General features: G+C 43.4%; 1 protein-coding gene across 1 annotated transcript in view; it reads right to left on the bottom strand.

Moving 5' to 3' along the window:
* rnf4 (ring finger protein 4) overlaps nt 1–26,445 on the bottom strand; it is a 55,764-nt gene extending 29,319 nt beyond the window's left edge. The window contains exons 1-3 of the mRNA XM_072257596.1: nt 26,375–26,445; nt 10,284–10,413; nt 6,372–6,477 (exon numbers count right to left, since the gene is read on the bottom strand). Coding sequence (XP_072113697.1) covers nt 6,372–6,477; nt 10,284–10,292 — 115 coding nt within the window. The 5' untranslated portion in view covers nt 10,293–10,413; nt 26,375–26,445. The remainder of the gene's footprint in view (nt 1–6,371; nt 6,478–10,283; nt 10,414–26,374) is intronic.
* Nucleotides 26,446–26,692: the final 247 nt, after the last annotated feature.

The raw sequence follows: 26,692 nt of genomic DNA, 5'->3' as shown, positions 1-26,692 counted from the left end.
GCACATGGCCAAGTGGTTAAGGCATTCGACTAGCGACCTGAAGGTAGTGAGTTTGAGCCTCAGCCGAGGCTGCATGTTGTGTCCTTGAGCAAGGTACTTAACCACACAGTGCTCTGCGACGACACTGGTGCCAAGCTGTATCAGCCCTTGCCCTTCCCTTGGACAACATTGGTGTCATGGAGAGGAGAGACTTGCAACGTAGACAACTTTTATACAACCTTGCCCAGGCCTGCGCCCTGGAGAGTGAAGACTTTCCAGGTGCAGATCCATGGTCTTGCAAGACTAACGGATGCTTTTAATTTATGTATATATGCATATTTCATTCAATATCTGTAATTTAACCTCATACTTATTTTTATACAATTCTTTATGTTGAACGTTGGTTTTTGTTGTCACACCAATACAACACAGCAAATTCCCAATCCATGTAAATTTATATGCCAAATAACAATGATTCGTTATCTATTTATTGGGTATGGACTTAAAGACAGATTCTCAGCATTCAACCCTATTTACCTCACAAATTCATTTTCTGTTTACTTTCCAGAATTTTCTTATTTTTAAAATTTCTATTCGGACCAGATTTCAGAATGTTCACTAGTATTTGATCATCTTATTCAGTAACTGTTATGGGTTGCAGATGGATACTGTTTGATGCAGCTCAAATTATGGGCACTTCATTGTCAGCAAAATGAAAGACTCTCTCCATTTGTTTTGAACAAAACCACCTCTTTCATTTTCTTTAGCTCTTCCTGCTCATTAACTACACACAGAAGACAGGCGTAACTGCCAATCTCTTACATTCAGTGAACAGGCATTTCTGCCTGAACTCCAAAAATACGAGTGGGAAAACTCCTTAATTACACTAATTACCAGCAGGTAAGACAAAAGTTAATGCAGCTGGTATTACGGTAGCTGGATTACAGTGCTCTGTAGGTGCTCATTAGTGTAAGATTATACCCAACACTTTTTAAATGCTGCTTCACTGAACAGCAAATTCAACCACTGATAATAAGCATGCCCACAAGGCAGGTTTAATTCTGTGGAACAATCCGTTCTAGGTCAAGGCAAATTCTGAGGGGCTTTGAAGTAAATACCATAAACAGTAAGGTCAGGCAGCAGCAGGGGAGAGAAATGGGATTAGCATTTCAGTTTCATCATGGGCACTGGTATCCCCACCATCTTCAAGGACATCTTCAAAACACAATGCCTCAAGAAGGTGGCATCCATTACTCAAGAAGGCGTCTTCTTTTGTGTTTGCTGCTTGTGTTGTTCTGTGGAGCATTGCTGGCATGCTGTGTCAAGTGCCAGAATGTGCGGCAACGCTTACTGGCCTCCTTAGGTATCAAGTCAAGTCACTTTTTATTGTCATTTTGACCGTAACTGCTGGTACAGCACACAGTAAAAATGAGAGAACGTTTTTCAGGAACATGGTGCTACATGAAACGATACAAAAACTACACTGAACTACGTAAAACAACACAAAAACTACACTAGACTACAGACCTCCCCAGGACTGCATAAAGTACACAGAACAGTGCAGGCATTACAATAAATAATAAACAAGACAATAGGCACAGCGGAGGTTGGTAGTCCGATGGCTTGGGGCAAAAACTGTTACATAAATAAACAGCTGAATGGCAGTGTCCAGGATTCCGTCCGTTTCTGTACTCCTGCCGAGTATTTCGTTGGAGTCGGATGTAGTCCAATTTAATGTCCAGTGGAGAGCAAAATGGACGGGACAGCCAGCCGGCTAGGGCTTGCTTTTTTCCTGGCACGGACTCCTGCCCGCTCGCCTCGCTTCCAATTTCCTCTCACACCGCTTACGACGTCCCCACCTCCGGCCACCGGCATCAGGCAACTCCGAGGACTGCGGGCCTGATTCTCTCAGCAAGTCGAGGTCGCGCAATTTAACCAGCAGATCTTCATGAAGGCTTGTTTTTGGGCAATCCCTGTATTGTAGCAGTATCTGGCAATGGTAGATAGTCGCTCTGTTATCTATTGTCCTAAACCCTAATTGTGCCTTAAAATTAAATTAAAAAACTAAATTAAAGTAGCACCAGATCCGAAAGGCCGCTGCTGCCGTGCCACACCGCCTGTATGCCGGTTGTTTACGCAAATGGTGGATTTCACTGTATGTTTTGAAGTACCTGTGATAAGTAAATCTGAATCAGACCCTCACCATCCAGGACATGCCCTCTTCTCAGTACTGCCATCAAGGTGGTGGTCATCATCATCATCAGGTGCCATGCCCAGTACGAGCTTTGACTGCCACAGCCCACACAATCCTGTTTCGGGTCAAGTGGATCAATTCATTGGTATTCATTTCCAATTCTCTGGCTGCTGTCTCCATCATCATTTGTCTTTGTCTTCCTCTTGCTTTCTTCCCTTCAATCTTTCCCATAATTACCGTGCATTCTAACTCCTCTTTCCTAATCACATGTCCAATGAAGTTACGTTGCCTTTTCATGATCTCATACAGTATTTCTCTTTTTGTGTTTGCTCTGTTCATGACATCCTTGTTAGATATTTGTTTCGTCCATGATATTCTCCATGATGTTCATGGCATCCTCCTCAAAAACCACATCGCTGCTGCTTCAATTCGTTTCCTCATGTTACTAGATATTGTCCAACATTCTGAGCCATATAACATAACTGGATAAATGTAATATTTCAGTACTCTGAAGCGGATTGTCATGCCTAGTTTTGTATTGGTCAGTATACTCTTCATTCTCGTAAAGATGCCTTTTGCCATCCCTATTTTTCTTTTGATGTCCACGTCGCACCTACCATCTGATGTCACCCAGCTTCCTAAGTAGCAAAAGTTCTGTACTTGTTTTATGTCTTCCCCATTTATACTCAGCCTGCAGATAGGATTCTCCTTCTTTTTGGATATCACCATACATTCTGCCTTTTTGCAATTGATAGCTAGACCCACTTTTGCATTTTCTTCAACAATTATATCAATTAAGTTTTGTAGTTCTTCCTCCGTACTTGCAATTAACACAGTGTCATCTGTATATCTGAAATTATTGGTTTTCACCACCAACTTTGATTCCCAAGATGTCTCTTACTTTTTGTAATATTGTTTCACTGTACACATTAAATAAATCAGGGGAGAAAACACACCCTTGTCTAACGCCTCTCTTGATTTTCGTAAACTGACTCACTTCTCCATCTATTCTTACTGCAGTAGCTTGTTCCCAGTACAGAATTTAGATCTAGAGTTTTCTGTAATATTTCAAATAACTTATTGTGCTTCACTTTATCAAATGCTTTTGTGTAGTCGATAAAACAAACAAACAAATCTTTTTGCACTTGAATAGCTTGTTCTGATAGTATCCTTAACATCAATATTGCATTTCTTGTACCTTTGTCTTTCACAAAACCACATTGTTTTTTGCTTATTTCAGCTTGTATCTTACTTTTAGCTCTTGCCATTAAAATTCTTGGAAGTATCTTGGTGATATGACTCATTAAACTTATGGTCCTATGTAATTCACATTTTATTGCTCCAGCTTTCTTAGGAAGAGTGATAAATACTGATTTTTTCATCTCTTCCGGTATTATTCCAGTCTCATGAATGTCATTGATTAAATCAGTAAGTTCTTCAATTCCATAATAATTTGTTCTATTACTAATTCATCAGGACCTGCTGCCCTTCCTTTCTTCATCTTATTTATTGCATTACGAACTTCAGATTTTAAAATACTTGGACCTTCAATGTTTTTCTTAATTTCCGGTTTTCCGCCTTGATCGTCTTCAAACAATTCCTGAATATACTCAGTCCATCTGTTCATAATCTCATCTTTTTCCATGATAATGGTACCGTCCTTTGCTTTCAAACATCCACCTGAAGAACAGAGGAGCTTTTTACCAGTGATATTCTTGATTTGTTGATGTAACCTTTTTGGATCAGTAATAGGGAATCTTTCTATTTGCTCACATACCTGGTTTAACCATTCTTCTTTGGGTTTTCGACATAAGCTTTTAACTTTTTTATCTAAGGGCTTATATTCTATAGCAGTGGTCTCCAACCACCAGGCCGCAAAGCATGTGCTACCGGGCCGCGAGGAAATGATATGATTCGGCGATATGAAACAATATGAGTCAGCTGCACGTTTCCTCATTCCCTGCCACACCCCCTGTTGAACTTTAACGCATGTGAGATCATCAGTGACCCAAGACGTGCAAAGGAATGGGTCCGTGACCCACTTGTGAAAGTTTCCAGTGAATCTTCCATGTCAGCGCGGAAAGAAGATCAACTCCTCGAGCTTGCAGATGATGGTGGCCTGAAAAGTATGCTTGACATAACATCTCTGCCGGCATTCTGGATCAAAGTCAAGGCTGAATATCCTGAGATAGCCAGGAAAGCACTGAAAACGTTGCTTCCATTTCCAACATCATATCGCTGTGAAGCAGAGTTTTCTGCAATGAATGCAACGAAAACTAAATTGCGGAATAGACTGGACATAAGGAACCACCTTCGGGTATCGCTGTCTCCCATCACCCCTCGATGGGACAGTCATGTTGCAGGAAAACAAGCCCAGGGCTCCCACTGATTCAGCAATATTGGTGTGTTGCAATGATTTTATATGTTCATACGGGGAAAATATGCGCTGTGTGTTTGATATCTAAACGTTACTTAAAATGTTATGATGCTATTGACTTCAGTGGTCCCCAACCTCTGGGCTGTGAAGAATGCAGCGGTACAGCAGTAGCCGGAACGCACCGAGCGCATCTTTAAGAAAAAGCTGATATAAACAAGCTAATAGATTAGGTGCCGCCGGCACATAAATGTCGGCCTAGGTCAGAGGCAATTGCCGACTGCATTGCCTATCAGGCAGGAAGATTGGAAAATGTGATAAATGAAATGGAAAAAGGTGGTGGTACAGGAGCCTAAAGATGCACAATGTTTTAGAACAGCTTCTTCTTTTCTGCCATCTGAACAGTCCATCAACACTACCTCACTTTGTTCTCTTTTTGCACGATTTATCCTTTTTATGACCCGGCTGGTGGCGTAGTGGCATCAGCGCTGGACTTTGGGACGAAAGGTCCCGAGTTCAAATCCAGCCAGCCGGCTCCCCTGCATGCTTTCCATCCATGCTGGTGACCTCTTTGGAAACTCACCCGGCAGAAGGCAATGGCAAACCACTGCTGTAACTTGCCTCGTACGCGGCTCCCCACTACGTCAGAGAGGCGTGGAGGGAAACTGTCCGCGAACCGGAGAAACTCCGGATGCGATGTACCTTTTTTCCTATCCCTTTTATACTCTGGCTGTAATTTATAATTTTTTTAATATATCTTGCACAGTACTGCTATGGCAAGACAAAAAAATTTTACATGTCAATGACGATAAACCTGACTCAGATTGAAGACCCTTTACGTGTTAATTGTGAAAGTCTTCAATTTGAAGTGCCAATCTCATTTCTCCTTCCACAAACACTGCCTGACCGGCTGAATGCTTCCACCATTTTCTGCTTTCATTTCAGGTTTCCATTATCTTCAGCTGTTTTGATTTTGATTCTGAAGGTACGGAAATCCAGAATTAGTGGATAGCTTAAGAATAATGGGTCATCCATTTAAAATGGAAATAGGGAAGAATTTCTTTATTAAGATGGCTGACAATGTTTGTAATTCTCTACCTTGCAGAGCAATGGAACCGAAGTATCTGAGTAAATCATAAACAGAAGAGATTCTGCAGATGTTGGAAATCCAAAGTAACACACACAAAATGCTGGAGGAACTCAGCAGGTTGGGCAGCATCTATCTAGTACAATGAAGCATCGACATTTTGGGCCGGGACCATCCTGATGAAGGGTCATGGTCCTAAACACCAACTCTTTATTCCTCTCCATAGATGCTTCCTGGTCTGCTGAGCTCCAGTATTTTATGTGTGTTACGTATGTGCGGACCAAGAGTCATGTTAGTAAAGGTACACGCAGAGCAACTTGCGGCGTGGGTACGACGAACCAAGCCCGCTGAAACAAAAATCATGTGCGTGAGAGCCTGCAAGATGAACCACATCGGATTGATTGCAAGAATGTGGCAGGTGCACATCCAGCTGATCGATTCGCTGTGCAACCTATCAGCTGCATACACATCCACCATATTTTGGCAATCGATCTGATACAGTTCAGTGTGTGTTACTCTTCTTAAGCAAACTAAGACCGGTGGACATCTGGGCCTTGGCATAATTGGAGGGGGAAATGAAATTGAGGTCAGCTTCTTACTGAATTGTGCAACAGGCTGTTCAGTCACATCATGCCCTTGTGGGCAACCCAAGCTCCCATTTCTCACCCGGGCCATTGGCTTCCATTGGCTCAAGTTCACTCATGGGAGATTGAGTGAAGATTTCCTGTGCTACTCACCAGTCTCGATGATGTCAGCTTGTGGCTCATCTGGTTCTGCCAATCTGTGACGGCGGCGTACTCTTCGGGACTGCTGAGAAGGCATCATCCTGCGTTTCCTGGGAGCCTAAAAATATAAAGCAAGCTAAGCTACAAGACTGTGTTATTTTTCTTTCCCTTCAACAGTGCAATTCTGACAAATACATGTTTGGCAGTAACTTTATACTAGCCTCAATATATACAAAATATCAATTTCCACATTGCAAGAAAGCATGCAGGAGGAACATACAGAAATGTTCACACAGTCAGTTATCAGATTCCCCTCTGCCATCAGAGTTCTGAATTGTACACTCTCACTTTTTTCTTCTTTTTTGTTCTTTTTGCACTACTTGTTCAGTTTATATATATATAATGTGTGTGTGTGTGTGTATATAGTAATTGATAGTTTTTTATTACTATGCATTGTAATGTACTGCTGTAGCATAACAATAAATTTCACAATATATGCCAGCGATATTAAACCCAATTGTGATTTGGAAACAAATTCAGAGTGCTACTTTAAAATAACTAGGATTAGTTTCTGGAAAATTGTCGTAAGTGTTAAAATGCTAATCCTTCACGATCTCTGTCTGACAAATGACCCCACCCACCCTTGACATTCTCTCTTCTTCCTCCTCCCACTGAGCAGACGATACAATAGCCTGAAAGCACATTCCATCAGGCTCAAAGACAGCTTCTATCCCACTATTATCAGACTCCTGTATGATGAGATGGACACTTGGCCTCACAGTCTACCTTGTTATGACCTTGTACTTTATTGTTCACCTGCACTCTGTAGCTTTTACACTTTATTCTGCAACCTTGTCCAACCTCCATACACTTGTGTAATGATTTGAGCTGCATGAACAGTGTGTAAGACAAGCTTTTCACTGTATCTCAGCATACATGACAATAATAAACCAATCCGGAATCTCTCAAGCTTGACAACGAAGCATCAAGTGTCAGGGATAATGGGCGGGGGGGGGGGGGGATCTGCAGAGCATCAGACTGACTAAGCTGTGTCCCCATAGTTCGGTGCAATGGTCTTCTCTTTGTGATCTTCTACTCATTCACCTACATTACACTGAGAAGAGAGTACCACAATAAACAAGCAAGACACAAAATACTGGAGGAACTCCGTGGGTCAGTCAGTATCAATGGAGGGAAACAAACAGTCCATGTTTTGTTTTGAGACATTTCATCAGGACTGGGTCTTCAGTTGTGATGAAAATGCAGCCAAGGTCATAGAGAAATTTAGTGTGGGAGCTCTTTAAAATCAGAGGTAATTTAATTGTAAAAGGAGGGACATTGAGTGTACTGGTCACTAAAAGGTAAATATCTGTAGGGCTGAAATCACTGGTGCATTGAGAGGAGACAGGATAATTTGCTGTGATTTAGAATACAGTAAATAGCTGAAAAAAACAAATGCATTAAATCTGATTTTAACAGATCAGGAAAAAATATTCAGATATTGGGAAAAGTCAGAAGAGTGGGTCTTATTGAGTAGTTTAAAGAGAGATAGCACAGGCAATGTGGGCTGAATGGCCTTTCCCATGCTTTGATCCCATGAATTTGGCAAGCAGCTTTTGTATTTAACTAACAATGCCTGCTGTAGTCTGAGACAAAGAAAGGGAATGCACATGAGAAGAGCTGATGCAGCGGTGAAGTAGTTCACAATTGTAAGGGAGACCCTGTAGATGTGTGGGGCTGTACGTTTTTAGCACGGACTGATTTCTAATGTTTACTGTTTCTACTCAGAGATCTACACTTTAAGCAAGTAAATTCATGCAACATGTATACATACATTATAAAGAATGTAGACCATAAGACACAGGAGTAGAATTAAGTCATTCGGCCTATCAAGTCTGCTCCTCCATTCAATCATGGCTGATTTACTATCCCTCTCAATCCCATTCTCCTGCCTTCTCCCGGTAATCTTTGACACCCTGACTAATCAAGAACCTATCAATCCCTGCTTTAAATTTCCCCAAAGACTTGGCTTCCACAGACACCTATGGCAATGAATTCCACAGATTCACCACCATCTGGTTCTAGACTCCCCACGGCAGCAAACACCCTGTCTATATCCATTCTATCTAGGCTGTTCAATATTTGACAGGTTTCAATGAGGTTCTTCTCTCCCCCCCAACCCCATTCTTCTAAATTCCATTGAGTACAGACCCAGAGCCATCCAATGCTCCTCATACATTAACCCTTTCTTTCCTGGAATCATTCTCATGAACATCCTCTGGACCCTCTCCAATGCCAGCGTATCCTTCTTCCAATAAGGGGCCCAAAACTGTTCATGATTCTGTAGGTGCTGTCTGACCAATGCCTTATAAAGCCTCAGCATCACAACCTTACTTTTACATTCTTGTTCTCTCAAATTAATGTGAACATTGCATTTGTCTTCCTGACTCAACCTGCGATTAGAGAATCCTGCAAAAGGGCTCCCAAGTCCCCTTGCACCTCTGATTTCTGAATATGATACATGTTTAGAAAATAGCCTGATATGCACAGAGTCTTGTAAATGGTAAAATTTAGTACATGGCTATTGTACTAAAATGCGGTCAGTTTTTAAAAGATTTAAAGAATTGAGTAGCTTTAAACAGAAAAATGACAAGTGATGCATTTAGTAAGGACACTGTACTTGCATAAAATGATATTTTCAAAATGGGGGCGAGAGATGCAAATAGAAAAATCTAATACAGCATATACACAAACAGGCAAAACCCAGACTGAGACAAATTCCTTTTCAGTTCTACACTCAATACAGCCCAGATGAGCAGTAAGTAATACCCTTCTAGTGCTACCAACATTCCATTTTTAAAAATTCGTTGGAACTCTGGGGGCGAACTAACCATCAGACTATTAGAAATGAAAATAAAATTGCTCTCCAAACTGACATTTTACTAGCTTACTACATGTTGACAAGATGCGTTGGCAAAATAATAGTGATACTCACATTTTGAGTGTGCAGCATGCAACCTATTAAAAGGACTGAATCTCTGAGGAGAACAGAGCAGCTTTGCAATACAGTGACCTGAAGCTCACCCCCAAATGAGTGGAGCTGCGGTAATTTTCATGAATAACCAAAGATTCCACTGCAAATCAGAGAGCTTTCAGGTCTGTTGCTCTGAGTTCTATGAGCCACTTGCAGGCAATGTTCAGTCCCATTTGCTCTACAGGTCTCAATTACTCAGCTTTCTGTCACTATTTTTAAAAAACATTTATTGCTTCGGCAAATACTTAGACCACAATACACAGGAGCAAAATTAGGCCATTCAGCCCATCAATTCTGCTTGGCCATTCCATCATAGCTGATTTATTATCCTTCTCGACCCCATTCTCCTGTCTTCTTCATACACCTTTACTAATCAAGAACCTATCAGCCTCCGGTTTAAATTTGCCCATGACTGGGCCTCCACAGTCGGTCCATGGCAATAAATTCCACAGATTCATCACCTGCAGGCTCAAGAAATTCCTCATCTCTGTTCGAAAGGAATATCCTGTATTCTGAGACTGTGTGTTCTGGTGCTAGACACTCCCCCTTTAGAGGAAACATCCTTTCCATGTCCACTTTATCCGGTCCTTCCAATATTCGATAGGTTTCAATGAGATACCCCCTCATTCTTCTCAACTCCATCAACACAGGCCAGGCCTTGAGCCATCAAATGCTCTTCCCATGTGTAACTGCACTACTCAAAGTGTGTCACTGCACTACTGTTTTATATTGGATGAGGAAGGAAGGAAACTACAAAATTCACAATGTATATAACCCCACCTAAGAAATGGCAAACCTTACCATCTTATGTTTTTATTTAAATTATTAAGACAAAGTATAAAGCTCAGCTGTGAAGTTAACTCTCAGGCTAAGCTACTGACTGTACTTACTGTGCTCATTGTGTTTTGAAATTTTAATTAAGACAGAGGTTGAGATGATTTTAAAAGCTTTTCATCAGTTATGGTCCAGGGATGCCTTCCAACACAACGCTTAACTTCTGGTTAGCCACATTTCTTCTGTCTGTAGATAAAACGGATCCAGGTTTCCTTAATTTATGTTAAGCATCAAAATGTCCTTTTGCTCTGTCAGGTGAAATTCAGTATTTTGGTAAAACTGGAAAGACTTTAGAAGAGGCAATCTACCAGAACGATGCGCAGCAGGACAGGAAATGGGGAGACATGCTGCATTGGAAAGAAAGAAAGAACTTTCATTTATCTAGAACATTTCAGAAACTTGAAATGTCCCAAAGGACTTTACTGCCAATGAACTTTGTAAGTGTAAAAGTAAAGGCATCCGTTAGTCTTGCAAGACCATGGATCTGCGCCTGGAAAGTCTTCACTCTCCAGGGCGCAGGCCTGGGCAAGGTTGTATGGAAGACCAGCAGTTGCCCATGCTGCAAGTCTCCCCTCTCCACGACACCAATGTTGTCCAAGGGAAGGGCATTAGGACCCATACAGCTGGGCACCAGTGTTGTCGCAGAGCAATGTGTGATTAAGTGCCTTGCTCAAGGACACAACACGTTCCCTCGGCTGGGGCTCGAACTCACGACCTTCAGATTGCTAGTGCAATGCTCAGAAAGAGCAGCAGAACTGTTACTTCAGATCTGTTTTAATCACATGGTTTGAGGGACAAAAATGCAGCAAAACAGGAAGAGAGTTCTCCAACTTGTCCATGAAATGTGACATGGTATTTCAGGAAGACTACCTGGGTATCACTGAGTCAGTTTTTACTTTGGGATGTCAGCTGACAGAGGACTTAATTCTCTGGAATGTAGTGGATTGAGGGATGATCTGACAGAGGAGCATCAACGGATACATCATCTTTTTTCTCTGGTGGGGGGTACATAAAAAATAGAGAGGATAGGCTTCAGATTGGAGATGCAAGGTCTGTAAGGGATATCAAAGCTTCGTCACACAATTTCAATGACCATCCAGGAATCATTATTAGCAACATCTGAAAGCCATCTAGATAAGTCCAGAGGTAGGAGAAGTTTTGAGGGCTTAGGGCCAAATGCAGGCATGGAATGAACCCACAACTTTCACATTCAGAAATGAAGCATGTTAACACAGATTCACAGCTGATCGATTTTGGGAGGCATTTCTTGATAACGACAGCATCAGGACTATTTGCAATACTGTAATGCACTGCGTTACACTAAATTACATGGTGTCAATGTTAATCAGGAAATTCTACAAATAGAAGCTGGGAACTTCCTAAAATGGAATGAGAAGGGGAAGGAAATCGTGGAAGAGAAATACATTTATTATCCTCCTCACAGGATAACAGCAATTACCTAGAACACCAGGGGAAAGAGATCACCTGCTGTCCAAAGTAGCACCATAACTAAAAGGCACACAAAATTGGCTACGACAGCAAAGTAGCAAAGATAAGCAGCATCAAAACATGAAAAATGTGAGAGCGGAGCCAGAAGACACACAGGGGGGAAATGTGCACCTGTAAGGCATCCACTTATTTAATACTTCTCCTCAGATAACAGGTTTAAACAAATTAATTCAACATTTCAATAGATGGATTGAATATTTGGAGAATAAAGCAAGATTTGGCAAAACCTTCTATTTCAAACTGCAACAACTGCGAAGATACACAAAGCATTCACCTCAAGCCTATCCATTATTCAATCTATGCTCATCAATCCCATTTACTTATTGAACTTCAATCTACAACCCATTGAATTTACTGTTGGCTGAAATTTTTAACCAAATTTGCTCTAGATTTCTGCACCCAACACTGCCTGCAGAAGCTAGCTCAGTTACAACAGCAATTTCAGCTGGGAAACTTGTGTCTATAACTCGTATAGCCAACGTTTCGGGCCAAAGCCCGAAATGTCGACTGTACTTTTTTTCCTATAGATGCTGCCTGGCCTGCTGAGTTCCTCCAGCATCTTGTATGTGTTTCTTGGACTTCCAGCACCTGCAAATTTTCTCTTGTCTATAATTTGTCCTGCTTGCTACAGATAAGCTATTTGCTAATGTGTAATTGTACGTCAAACATGTCAGGATTAGATAAAGGCACGAAGTTTTTAGCAATCACCTTTTTCAACCAACCTAAAACAATGTGCATTGACAGAGAACAGTACCCCTTAAGCCCACCATGTTGTGCCGAATTCTGAACTCATTCCAAGATCAATCTAACCCTTCCCTCCCACACAGCACTCCATTTCACTTTCATCCATGTGCCAAAGAATCTCTTAAATGTCTATGGTGCATCTGCCTCTACCACCTCTTCTGACAGACCATTCCACAAACTCACCAAAAAATACCTCTGACATCCCCTGTATACTTTCCTCCAATCACCTTAAAATTATATCTCCTATGAGCCATTGCTATCCTGGGAAAAAGGCACCAGGCTGTCCACTCTATCTTTGCCTCTTATCTACTTCTAGTAAGTCTTCTCTCATCCTCCAAAGAGTTAAGTCCTAGTTCGCTCTGCCTTTCCTTATCAAACATGTTCTCTAATCTCACAGCATCCTGGGAAATCTCCTATACACTAAAGCTTCTACATCCTTCCTGTGATGAGACAGCCGGAACAGAAAACAATACTCCAAGTGTGTAGTTATTTAGCCCTCCCCCAATTAAAAAAAAACTTCCCAATACCATCTGCTCCTTCTCTCATCTAAGGAGATCTCAAGGTGTACTCACGGTCTCCGAAATGCTTACCCACAAAGCGATCACTTTGCAAAGGAATATTAAGTTAATTAAATACTATTGCAGCACTTTTCTTTTGGAATTTCAGAAATACAACAGATATTTTACATCCAACAAAATGTCACACAGCTTTCAGGGCTGTCTTTCCATTCAAGCAAAAGAATTTGTGGAAATTAACTGAAATATAACGTGGATGATATAACAGGAACTGTTCTACTCTTCAAAAAGCATCACTCAGCAGATGAGTGAAGTTTTTTAATACCGAGGCTTCAAATGATGGGTGCAATGTCCCCTTACACCTAGGTCAACCATTCCATGAGACGGTGGCTAAACTCTTGCAGTACCACCACTTTCCTGAAACAGCCATTTATCCTTCGATTTCACTACTGCCTATAAATCTAAACCTGGGTGGAAAATGCTCATTGGATGGGGAACGATTCGCAAAACTTCACTACCCAAGGGTAAATAAATTTCTCCATATTGCTGTCTTGAACAGCTACAGTACATTCTTACTCCAGCACCCAGCTGTGTTTGAATCCATTTTACCACTGTTTTAAACAACTCCTGAAACACTAGGCAGGTGATAGGGATAACCTCCAACTCCACACAGTTAGAAGCTTAGAGCTGACGACAGAACTGACCCAGGTAACAAGTGGCATCTTGTTTGGGCCCCAAGGGAAAAATGAGTAGCCAAACTATTTGGATACTCCATGAAAAATGTATAAAAATCACACAGCAATACCTTGTTTTCACTACATAAAACGGTGCACTATAGCTTCACCTTCATTATAATACACAGGATTATGTCACAATCTGTCTCTAAGGTCACTCTTGTTGCTCAATTACCCCTTCAAGCTTGTCAATCTCATCAGGGAAAAGCAGTGCATTTCTTTAGGAGGTGGGTCAGGAACAGTCTGGAGGACTATCCCGCACGACATATTCTGTCCTAAAACTTCAGCTACTTTCAGATCTCCAAATGAAATTTGCTTTCCAAATGAAATCAGAATCAGAATCAGGTTTCATATCCTTGGTACATAGTACTACACAAAAGTCTTTGGCACATATATATAGCTATCGCGTTGCATACTTTCGTACAGTACTGCATTTGTCAACAGGAAGCAGAGAGTGAGCTTGTAAAGGATGTTGGGAATGGTGAGGGTGGAGGGCCATGGGAAGGGTCTGGCACAGGTGGCAGAGAGGGAGTGCCAGGGGCAGGGTGAGCAGAGACACCAGGCAAGGTCATCGGATTCCAAACAATTGGTTTATTAATCATTACAGAATGTCTCTCAGGTGCTTCCTGCTCCCTCCCCTCTCCTTTTCCCAATCATGATTCAAAGGGTTCAGAGGGTTCAAAGGAGGTTCACAAAAATGATTCCAAATTTGAACAGCTTGTCACATGAAGAGCACTTGATGGCTCCAGGCCTGTATCCACGGGAGTTCAGAAGAATGAAGGGTGACCTCATTGAAACCTATCGAATAGTGAAAGGCATAGGTAGACTGGATGTGAAGAGGGTGTTTCCTATTGTGGGCGAGTCCAAGACCAGAGGACACAGCCTCAGAATAGAGTGTTTCCTATTAGAATAGAGATGAGGAGGAATTACTTTTGCCAGAGAATGGTGAATCTGTGGAATTCGTGGCCACAGGCAGCTGTGGAGGCCAGGTCTGTTTGTATGTTTAAGGCGGAGGTTGACAGATTCTTGATTGAGGAGATACAGGGGAGAAGGAAGAAGATTGGGGCTGAGAGGAAAAATGGATCAGCCATGATGAAATGGCACAGCAGACTTGATGGGCCAAATTTCTGCTCTTATCGTCTTATGATTCCCCTCTCCCTGCCCCCTTCCCACTCTCAGTCCACAATAAAGGCCCATATCAAAATCAGTTTCATCATCACTCACATACGTCATGAAATACACTTTTTTTTCGACAGCAGTACAGCAATATACCAAATTACTACAGCACTGTGCAGGTCTTGAACTCCCAAGACACACACAACTGAGACTTTTGCACAGTACTATATGTTGTTTTGCAGAACAAGTACATTGCAATACACATTTAAAAATATATATATATTAAAAAAGTAGTGCAAAAAGAGAAAAAATTAAAAATAGTGAGGTCATGTACATGGGTTCATCATCCATTCAGAAATCTTAAGGTGGAGGGGTAAAAGCTATTCCTACAAAGTTGAGTGGGGTCTTCAGGCTCTTGTACCTCCTCCTTGATGGGAGCAATGAGAAGGGAAGTTGTCCTGGGTGATGGGAGCTCTTAATAATGGATGCCATCTTTTTGAAGTAACGCCTTCCTTGAAGCTGGGGAGGTTCATGCCCATGATAGAGTGGGCTGAGTTTACAACTTTCTGCAGCTCTTTCAGGTCCTGTGCAGTGTCCTCACCACCGATCCCACCCCCACCATACCATACCAGACACACCACTGAGCTGTGTCCCGTCTTCAACATCATTGTGTACATGACAGCCACATCAGCAATCCTGCCAGTTTTGAAGTTTCTAATTTTGGCAGGCTTTTTATTCTCACATTAACCACTCATGCTAATCCTAATCATCCAATGGTAATACTTGAGCAAAACGTGACAAAAAAGGTAACAATTACATTGAGCAACCTCACCTAATTATCTCCTCTAAACTGATCCCCTGAAGACTATAGTTGGTTTTAACCTAACCCCTCTGCCATTCTATTAAAGGCTATCTGTTCCATCTCTGGTGACATATCCTTGACTTGCTGCAGGATTTAGTTACCACAGAAGTGAGAACAGTTCTCCATTTCAAACTGGACGATTAGTTACAAGAGGGAGGCTCTCCAGTTGGAAAGTGGTTTCTTGTCCACATCACTGCAAACTTGCTGCTTACCACTTCAGTCACTCATCCCACCCCTGCACAGCCTCCATCTTATCACCTCCCAATCTTTCCTTAAGACTTGCAGCCTCTCTGATTGTTTTCTGATTCCTCCCATCACCACTCCCCTACCCTGCAAATTTAAACGCTGAAGTTGTATAAGACAAGGGAACACAATTAGACCTTTCACTCCATCGGAACTGTTCCACAATTCCATCATGACTGATTTATTACCCTCTCTAAGATCATTAGACACAGGAGCAGATTAAAAATAGCATGGAGCTGAATAAGATGCATAAATAAGCTAATTAACTACAGTTTTTTTAAGCGGCCTTCCTCTCCCTATCACTGGCTGCTATCGGATGAAAATGTAGGAGTTTTGGGATCCAAATTGCAAGGGTTGATTGGTGAGGCCATGGACTCGTTTTGGGGGGCTTTGAAGTTCATGTTGCACATGTTTCTGGATTTTGGTTACTCTTTTTCTTTTCCATTTTTGAGCGGTTTGTTCGGGCCAATTCGTGCATACTGGGGTGTTTTGGCGAAGAATGGACTGGGCTACCAGCGCGGTGATGAACTGAACTAAATTGAATACTGTTGGACTCCTGGTTTGATTTTGATATTCTATGTGTTGTTTGCTCACTTTATGCCAGTTGCTCAATTTGTTCTTTTCTCACGCTTTGGATGCTTGATGTTTTCTTGAACGGATTCCATGGTATTTCTTTGTTTCATAGCTGCCCGTGGGAGGACGACTCTCAGGGCTGTATTCTGTATACATACTTTCAACCTTTGACTCGGCCAATGATAAAACACAGCCTTACAGTAAATCCACAGTAGACAAGGATGGAGAACTGTCTGCAGTTCTGTGTGCAATGCCTTAATCGTTCACAGAGGGAGTTAATATGTTCACTGAATTGATGTCCAATTTGAGGTCATGAAAAGACAATCAATTAAATAATTCCAACATTAGCCATAGGCCATCCAGATATTTTCACACAAATGGTGGAGAATAAGATTCAATAAGATCACTGCTGAACTGATCTGTGCCTCAATTCCATCTTACTGCTAGTTTTCCATAACCCTTGACCCAGCCTTCAAAACATACATGGACTTAGCATCCACAATTCTCGGGGAAAAGAATTCCAAAGATTGGCAAACCTCTGAGAGACACACCCTCCTAGCATCTACATTTGGATCAATCAAAATGTCTCATCCTACTTCACACCAGTGAGACTTTTCTCAACCTCATCAAGCATTCCTTAAAACTTAAGAAACCTAGTGAAGCTTCTCCTGAAATAAGCAGATCAAAATTGTATGTAGTTCTCCAGATATGCTTCACCAGGAGCCTCATACTTACTGACATAGCTACTTGCAATGAAGAGCAGCATTCCTTCAATGCTAACTTCACGCATTGACTCCATATACAGCAGGTTCTGTTGTCTCACTCTACTTAACAATCTGATTTTATAGAGCAACAGAGGTACTCAGCAGGTCAAGCAGCACCTGTGAAAGGAGAGGAATCGTTGATGGCAAAACCCTGAATCAGGGTTCTGGCAAAAAGTATTGACAATTGACAATTCCTTTCTACCCACAGATGCTGTCTGACCTGCTGAGCTTCTCTAGTGAATTACTTGTTTGTCCAGATTCCAGTATCAGCCATCTCCTGTCTCCAATCTGATTTTCTGCTCTTCCTACTGAAGATGTCTTAATTAAAAACTGATATCAGAATCAGGTTGAATATCACTGGTATAGGTCATGAAATTTACTGTTTTGCAGCAGCAGTACAGTATAATACATTAAAAAAAACAAATTTCACAAAATTTTAGAAACAAAAAACAACATTTTCATTGGCATGGTGAAAAGATTAATTTAAAAATGGATGCAAAGATCATTCTGATTTAATTGCTTGGTGTTTTTCAGACTGAATGCTCAAATATTGCTCCTATCTTTCAGACTATTTCTTGTAGTTGAGGTGGCCTGAACTGCAGTAACTTTGGTAAGGTATGTATGAAGCAAGTAACAATCTTTAAATCTTAAAGTAAATGAGTGAAAGTGAAGACTAATTTTCTGAACAGACACCAAGCAACAATCTACCTCGTTATGATCCTGCACCTTATTGTTTACCAGCACTGCGCTCTCACAGTAGCTGTTACACCTTACTTGACATTTTGTTATTGTTTTACCTGTTCTACCTCAATGCGCTGCGTGATTCCCAACACCGGCAAAGCTTTCCCCATTACTGAGCACACGTACAAGGAGTGCTGCTACAAAAAAGCACCATCCATCATCAGGGACCCCACCATCTAGGCCACGTTCTCTTCTCACTAGGACCATCAAGCAGGAGGTACAGAGCCCTTGGGTCAGGAACAGTTAATACCCTACAACCATCAGGCGCCTGAAATGGCCCTGATAACTTAACTCACCTCAACTCTGAACAGATTCCACAGTCTACAGACTTAGTTTCAACTCATCTTCTCAGTATTAGTGATTTATCTTTTTATTATATGCACAATTTGTCTTATTTTGTCAGTCTTTAAATATGGTTTTCCATAAATTCTATTGCATTTACTTTCCTGTAAATGCCTGCAAGAAAATGCACCAGGAGGTACATTTAGGCATATAGTACTTTTGATAATAAAATTTACTTTGAACTTTTGGATTATAATGATTTGATCTTATGAACAGTATATAAGACCAGCTCTTCAATGCACCTTGGGTCATATGACAATAATAAGCCAGACCTAATTAACCTAACAGAGACTCAGAGGATTACCATAAGTCACATGTATCAGTATTGCAATGGAATAAAGGGAGTTACACAGGCATGACAGAGGAGCTTCCCCAGGTGGATTGGAGGAGGATACTGGTGGGGATGATGGCAGAACAGAGATGGCTGAAGTTTCTGCAAATAGTTCACAAGATATGTCCCACAGAAGAAGTAGTTCTCAAAAACAGGGGGAGGAAACTATGGCTGACAAGGCAGTTAAGGACTGCATAAAAGCCAAGGACATAAAAGGTAGCAAAAGTGAGTGGGAAGTCGGATGATTGGGAAGCTTTTAAAATCCAACAAAAAGCAACTTAAACTGCTATAAGGGAAAAGATGAAATAGAAGGGCAAACTAGCCAATAACATAAAGCAGGATACTAAAAGTTTTTTCAGTTATATAAAGGGTAAAAGGGAGGTGAGAGTTGATATTGGACCACTGGAAAATGATGCTGGTGAGTTACTAATAGGGGACAGAGAAATGGCAGATGAACTTATTGGGACTTTGCATCTGTCTTCACTGTGGAAGACACTAGCAGTGTGCCAGAGGTCCGTGAGTGTCAGGGAGCAGGAGTGAGTGCCATTGCTATTACAAAGGAAAAGGTGCTAGGCTAACTCAAAGATCTTAAGGTGAATAAGTAACCTTGGCCAGATGGACAACATCCCAGGATCCTGAGAGGTTGCTGAAGAGATAACAGATGCATTGGTCATGATCTTTCAAGAATCACTTGATTCTGGCATGGTCCTGGAGGAATGGAAGATTGCAAATGTCACTCCACTCTTCAAGAAGGGTGGAAGGCAAAAGAAAGGAAATTATAGGCCAGGTAGCCTAACCTCAGTGATTGGGAACGTGCCTGAGTCTATTATTAAGGATGAGGTTTTGGGGTACTTGGAGACTTATGATAAAATAAGTCAGTCAGCATGGGTTCTGTCAAGGGAAGTCTTGCCTGACAAATCTGTTAAGAGTTCTTTGAGGAAGTATCAAACAGGGTGACAAAGGAGAGGCAGTAGATGTCATTTACATGGATTTTCAGAAGGCATTTGATAAGGTGCCACACGAGGCTGCTTAACAAGATAAAATCCTACTGTGTTACTGACATGGATAAAGAAACGGCTGACAATCAGGTGGCAGCGAGTGAGAATAAAGGAGACCTTTTCTTCTTGGCTGTCAGTGACTAGTGGTGTTCCTCAGAGATCAGTATTGGAACCTACTTTTCACATTGCTTGTCAATGATTTAGATAACGGAACTGATGGCTTTGTGGCACAGTTTGCGGATGATACAAAGATAGATGGAGGGCTGGGTGGTGCTGAGGAAGCAATGCAATTGCAGCAGGACTTAGACGAAGTGGAAGAATGGGCAAAAAAGTGCAGATGGAACACAGTGTTGGGAAATGTATGATAATGCATTTTGGTAAAAGCAACAATAGTGTGGATTATTAACTAAATGGGGAGAAGGTTCAAACATCAGAGATGCAAAGGGACTTGGGAGTCCTCGTGCAAGACTCCCAGAAGGTTAATTTACAGGTTGAGTCTGTGGTAAAGAAGGCAAATACAATGTTGGCATTTATTTCAAGGGGAACAGAATATAAAGCAAGGAGATAATGCTAACCTTTATAAGACACTAGTCAGGCTGCACTTGGAGTATTGTCAATAGTTTTGTGCCCCATATCTCAGAAAGGACGTGTTGCCATTGGACAGAGTCCAGAGGAGGTTCACAAAGATTAGATTATGAGAACACTCATTCCTCTTTTATTTTCATTTAGAAATGATTCCAGGAATGAAGGGGTTAACATATGAGGAGCGTTTGGCAGCTTTGGGCATGTGCTCACCGGAATTCAGAAGAATGCTGGGGTAGGAGGGATCTCATTGAAACCTACCAAACATTGAAAGGACTAGATAGGGTGGATGTAGAGAGGATGTTTCCTATGGTGGGGGTATCCAGAACAAGAGGGCACAGCTTCAAAATTGACAGATGACCTTTTAGAACAGAGGTAAGGATGAATTTTTTTCAGCCAGAGAGTAGTGAATTTGTGGAATGTTCTGCCACAGACTGCGGTGGATGCCGTGTCCATGGGTATTTTAAAGGTGGAAGTTGATTGTTTCCTGATTGGTCAGTGTTCAAAGGATAAGGTGGGAAGGCAGGTGTATGGGATTGAATGGGATCCATGATCAGCCACAATGGAATGGTGGAGTAGACTTGAAAGGCTGAATGGCCTAATTCTGCTCCTATGACTTACGGTCCCGACAGCATGTGTGTGGCAGAAAAGAGAGAGTCGACGTTTTGGGTTAAAACTCAGCAGCAGATTTCAACCCAATGACTTTCTCCAACTGGTTGCTCGTTGCTCTGGATTTCAGCACCTGTAGTCTCATGTGCCTTCAGTCAGTCCTCAAACTGTGCAATCAGCGATATCACCATCACTGGCCAAAAAACAAATCACTTCGATGTTTTTAACATTTATAAGCTAACACAGTGTTCAAAACTAGGTTGGTGTCACATTGACAGGAACTTTTCTGGGATCCTTCCATACCTTCATTTGTATTTTTACCTGTCGTATGAATAGACATACTTAACGTTTTAGGAACAGCTTCCTCCCCTCCGCCATCAGATTTCTGAACCCATGAACTATTTTGCTCTCTTTCTGCACTATATTTATTGGTCATTTTTACGTATTGCACTGTACTACTGCTGCCATACAACAGATTTCATGACCCCTGTCAGTAATAACAACCTGAGTCTGATTAACTTTTTTTTGTCAAATCTGCTCACTTATATCTCAAAGTAAGATAAACAGTCTCCTCTGTTACTGCCCCCAATATTTCCCCTGATGACATCTTTCACTCCAAAGAGAAAAGCCCTTGCCCGCTGAACTCCGGATAAGTTCTTGTGCTGAGTGCAGGAAAAGGAAGATTGGTGTTGTGCTTGGAAGCCTATGACCAGTGACGTACCATAGGGACCCTCATTGTTTACATGAACAATTTAGATATGAATGGAGGAGGTATGACTAGAAACTTCAGAGATGACATGAAGTTGATTGGTGCTCATAGTGAGGCAGATAATCTCTGCCTACAGGTTGATAGTAATCAATTGCTCCAATGGACAGAATTAATACTGATAAGAGGATGTACTTTGGGAAGACTAACAATGGTAGGAGAATCATGAGATGGACAAAGTGCTAAGGAAAAAGGAAACAATTATCCCAGAAGGTGTCAGCACAAGATAATACAATGGTGAAGATGATGTAAGGAATTTAATTTTTATTTAGCGATACAGCACAGAATAGGCCCTTCGAGTGCGTTGCCCAGCAACCCCTGATCCTAACTATGGTCTAATCACTGGACAATTTACAGTGACCAATTAAGCTGCTAACCAGCAGAACACTCGGAGGAAACGCACACATTCCACAGATTCCTTATAGAGGGCATCGGAACTGAACTCCAATGCCCTGAGCTGCAATAGTGTTGCTCAAATAACTTCATTTACCTGAAAACAAAATATTACAGCAGGGAAGTTACGGCAAAACTTTCTAAAATATTTACTGGGCCTCAGATGAAGTACTTTGCGCAGTTCTGACGTCCACACAATAGAGTCACAGAGTTCAACTGCAAGGAAACAGACCCTTTGTCCCAATTTATCCGAGCTGACCGTGGCATCTTCCTGAGCTCATGCCATTGGTCTGCATTTGGCTCATACTCTTCGAAACCCTTTCAATCCATCAACCTTTCCAATATTATAATGATCTTTTAACCTCTACCATTTCCTCTGCCAGATTGTTTCCTGTGAGCATCACTCTTTGGATAAACTTGCTTCTCGAGCCCTCTTTAACTCCTTCACCTCTCATCTTAAACCAATTTCATTTTAAACCTATAAAGGTAGTGGATTCGGCCCAGATGAGCTCATCTACATGAACCGTTGCTGCAGGAAAGCAGTATCCATGATCAAAGATCGTCACCACCCAGGCTGGCTGCTGCCAGGTAGAAGGTAAAAAAGCCTCAGGACTCCCACCACCAATTCAATAGCAGTTACTACTCCTCAACCATCAGGCTGCTGAACAAATGGGGATTGCTACACTCATTCAAGGACTTTTTTGAATCTTATTTATTGCTATTTATTTAGATCTCCATTTGCACAGTTTGTTCTCTATTGATCCTGTCTACAGTCACTGTTCCATAAATTTGCTAAGTATACCCACAGAAAAAGAATCGCAGGGTTTTATGTGGTAACACGCATGTACTTTGACCATAAATTTTACTTTGACTTTGACTATGCCTTCTGGTCTGAGACTCTCCTACCCTGGAAATAAGTCTGCAGTAATGCACTATACCCCTCATGATTTAACAAAAATCTACAAGATTATTCGTCAGCCTCCAATGCTCCAGGGAAAATAATTCTAGCCTATCCAGGCTCTCCTCATAATTCAAGCCCTCCAGATCCATATTTTTCTACTTTCTCCAACTTAGTCTCATCCTTCTGATAATACAGCAATGAGAAATACACACAATACTCCAGGCAATAACAAGCCAAAGATCACAGTAGCATATCGTTCCCCCAGTACTTTAGGATAGTTACTACACTGCAGGTAGGAATAAAAATCAGGAAATAATGGTGGTTTTTTAAGAAAGGTACTGAAATAACAATGGAAAATTTTAATTAGATAAATCAAATTGGGAAGGGTGTTCTTCAGGACATATTTCATGGAATATTTTAACTGTATCTTCTGAGAACATTACATTGAGGAAACAACCAGGAAACAGGTTGTATGCGGTACGTGTAATGAAACGAGATCAATTACTTTTCATATTTCCCTGTAGAATAATGGATGGCTATTCAGTCCACAGATCCCGTGTTGGTCTTCAAAGTTGTGAGGCAAGCAGATGCAGAAACTGTATAACGTGGGGTTAAGATGAAGTTATGTACTTCAGAAAGAAGAATTTAAAAAGAAATAAATAGAGTGAGAACAACAGTTTGGTGGTATTTGGTTGTCTTGTGAAAACTTGTTAAAGTACCAAACTGTGAATCAAAAAGCTTTAGAAGGAATCTGATTCCGAAACGGCATTGTCCCATTCTGAACTCGGGGAAAGAGCACGAAGTGGGATTTACCGTACTGATGTTACAAAGTTAACACATGACTGAGCGGCTTTCCTTTTGCTTTTGACTATTTTCTGATTGCTAAATTGGATCTAATTTTATAGTCACAGTACATGTAAAACAAGGCTTTACAGTGAATGAATCCTTTCTTTCACAAACATCTTCATTGCAGGGTGCACAAGCATTAGATGCACAATTTTCCTGCAGCATTCTGAGACAATGATAGTGCAAAGTATAAAAGTTAAACATTAAAGCCAGGATAAACATAGTGAGAGAGTATAGAGCACTACAGCACAGAAACAAGTCCTACAGCCCATCTAGTCCATGCCAGCCTAGTCTCATCTACCTGCACACAGACGTCCATACCTCTCTCATCCATGTTATTCAAACTTAAGTGTTACAAATAATCTTGCATCTGCCACTTCTGATGGTAGCTCATTCCACACTCACACCACCCTCTGAGTGAAGTTTTCCCTCAGATTCCACTTAAATATTTTACATTTGACCCTAAACCTGCAACTTCTACTTTTAGTCTCAGCCAACCTGAGGGGCAAATGCCTGCTTGCATTTACCCTATCTAAACCCCTCAATTCTGTATACCTCTTTAGCATCCCTCATTCTCTTGCACTCCAGAGAATAAAGCCAACATTCCTCTGGCCCCTCAAGTTCCAGCATTCTTTCAAGCTTAATGACATCTTTTCTTATGATAAGTGACCAAATGTGCACACAAAATTCCAAATTCAGCCTCACCAACACCTTACACAACTTCAACATGACATCCCAACTCCTGTACTCAATGCCCCGATTTATGAAGGCCATTGTGCCAAAAGCACTATTTACAACCCTATCTCCCTGTGATGGAACTTCCGAGGAATTATGCATCTGCATTCCCAAGTTCCTCTGTTCTACCGCACTCCTCAGTTCTCTACCATCTCTACTGGGGGGGGGGCAAAAATCATGGGGACTGGGGCACAGAGATCATGGGGACGGGTGGGGGCGCGGAGATCATGGGGACGGGTGGGGGCGCGGAGATCATGGGGACGGGGGCGCGGAGATCATGGGGACGGGGGCACGAAGATCATGGGGACTGGGGCACAGAGATCATGGGGACGGGTGGGGGCGCGGAGATCGTGGGGATGGGGGGGCAGAGATCGTGGGGACGGGGGGCGGAGATCGTGGGGACGGGGGGCGGAGATCGTGGGGACGGGGGGTGGAGATCGTGGGGACGGGGGGGTGGAGATCGTGGGGACGGGGGGGGTGGAGATCGTGGGGACGGGGGGGGTGGAGATCGTGGGGACGGGGGGGTGGAGATCGTGGGGACGGGGGGGCTGGAGATCGTGGGGACGAGGGGGGGCAGAGATCGTGGGGACGGGGGGGCGGAGATCGTGGGGACGGGGGGGTGGAGACCGTGGGGACGGGGGGTGGAGATCGTGGGGACGGGGGGTGGAGATCGTGGGGACGGGGGGGCGCGGAGATCGTGGGGACGGGTGGGTGGAGATCGTGGGGACGGGGGGGGGTGGAGATCGTGGGGACGGGGGGCGGAGATCGTGGGGACGGGGGGGTGGAGATCGTGGGGACGGGGGGTGGAGATCGTGGGGACGGGGGGCGGAGATCGTGGGGACGGGGGGGTGGAGATCGTGGGGACGGGGGGGTGGAGATCGTGGGGACGGGGGGGTGGAGATCGTGGGGACGGGGGGGGTGGAGATCGTGGGGACGGGGGGGTGGAGATCGTGGGGACGGGGGGCGGAGATCGTGGGGACGGGGGGGTGGAGATCGTGGGGACGGGGGGGTGGAGATCGTGGGGACGGGGGGGGTGGAGATCGTGGGGACGGGGGGTGGAGATCGTGGGGACGGGGGGGTGGAGATCGTGGGGACGGGGGGTGGAGATCGTGGGGACGGGGGGCGGAGATCGTGGGGACGGGGGGGGTGGAGATCGTGGGGACGGGGGGCGGAGATCGTGGGGACGGGGGGGTGGAGATCGTGGGGACGGGGGGGTGGAGATCGTGGGGACGGGGGGGTGGAGATCGTGGGGACGGGGGGGTGGAGATCGTGGGGACGGGGGGGTGGAGATCGTGGGGACGGGGGGGTGGAGATCGTGGGGACGGGGGGGTGGAGATCGTGGGGACGGGGGGGTGGAGATCGTGGGGACGGGGGGGTGGAGATCGTGGGGACGGGGGGGTGGAGATCGTGGGGACGGGGGGGGTGGAGATCGTGGGGACGGGGGGGGGCGCGGAGATCATGGGAAGCGGAAAGATCATGATGTGGGTCTGTGAAAACGAAGCAGACGAAAGGTTTCAGCCCGAAAGACAATGTCAATCTGCCTCCACAGATGCTGTCCGATCAGTGGGTTCCTCCGGCTGGCTACCCCAGACTCCAATCTCTGCAATCTCCCTCCACGTCCCCACTATTTTACTGAAACGTTATATCAGCTCCTTGATTGAGAGGATGAATCCGAAGCCCACGGACCCCATCCCAAGGAGGGAGCGGGGGGGCCGGGCCTTGCCCCGGTTGTCAGGACAGAATAGACACCACTCGGGAAAAAAAGCCGCTAACGTTAATCAACACCTGTTGTGACCCACCGACGCCGCGGCCGAGAAAGAAAACGACAACAAAAATCAATCACCATTCGGATAAAGAGGAAACCGTTCTTCCACAGCAGTCCGAGGGAATGACGGGAGGAGGACGGCGTCCCGAGCCCACGTGACCATGCCACCGTAGGACCCGCCCCCACCCGGCAGATCGTCTCCGCCGATTGGTAGCAACCGACCCCCTAGACAGAATCCATCCAATGATTGGGCAACTATGTCGCCCATCAACGCCGACGGGCGACGAAAGGTGAGGTCATAGAAAGGTCACGCGGTGGATTGTGGTGGTGGAGGATGATGCGGTGGAGGAGGAGGAGGAGGAGGAGGAGGAGGATGACGCTGTACTACAGTTCCCA

This window comes from Mobula birostris, chromosome 5 (genome assembly GCF_030028105.1).
Source record: "Mobula birostris isolate sMobBir1 chromosome 5, sMobBir1.hap1, whole genome shotgun sequence".
NCBI lineage: Eukaryota > Metazoa > Chordata > Chondrichthyes > Myliobatiformes > Myliobatidae > Mobula > Mobula birostris.
Note: the sequence above shows the minus strand (reverse complement) of the source record. Positions and strands in the feature narration are given on the sequence as shown.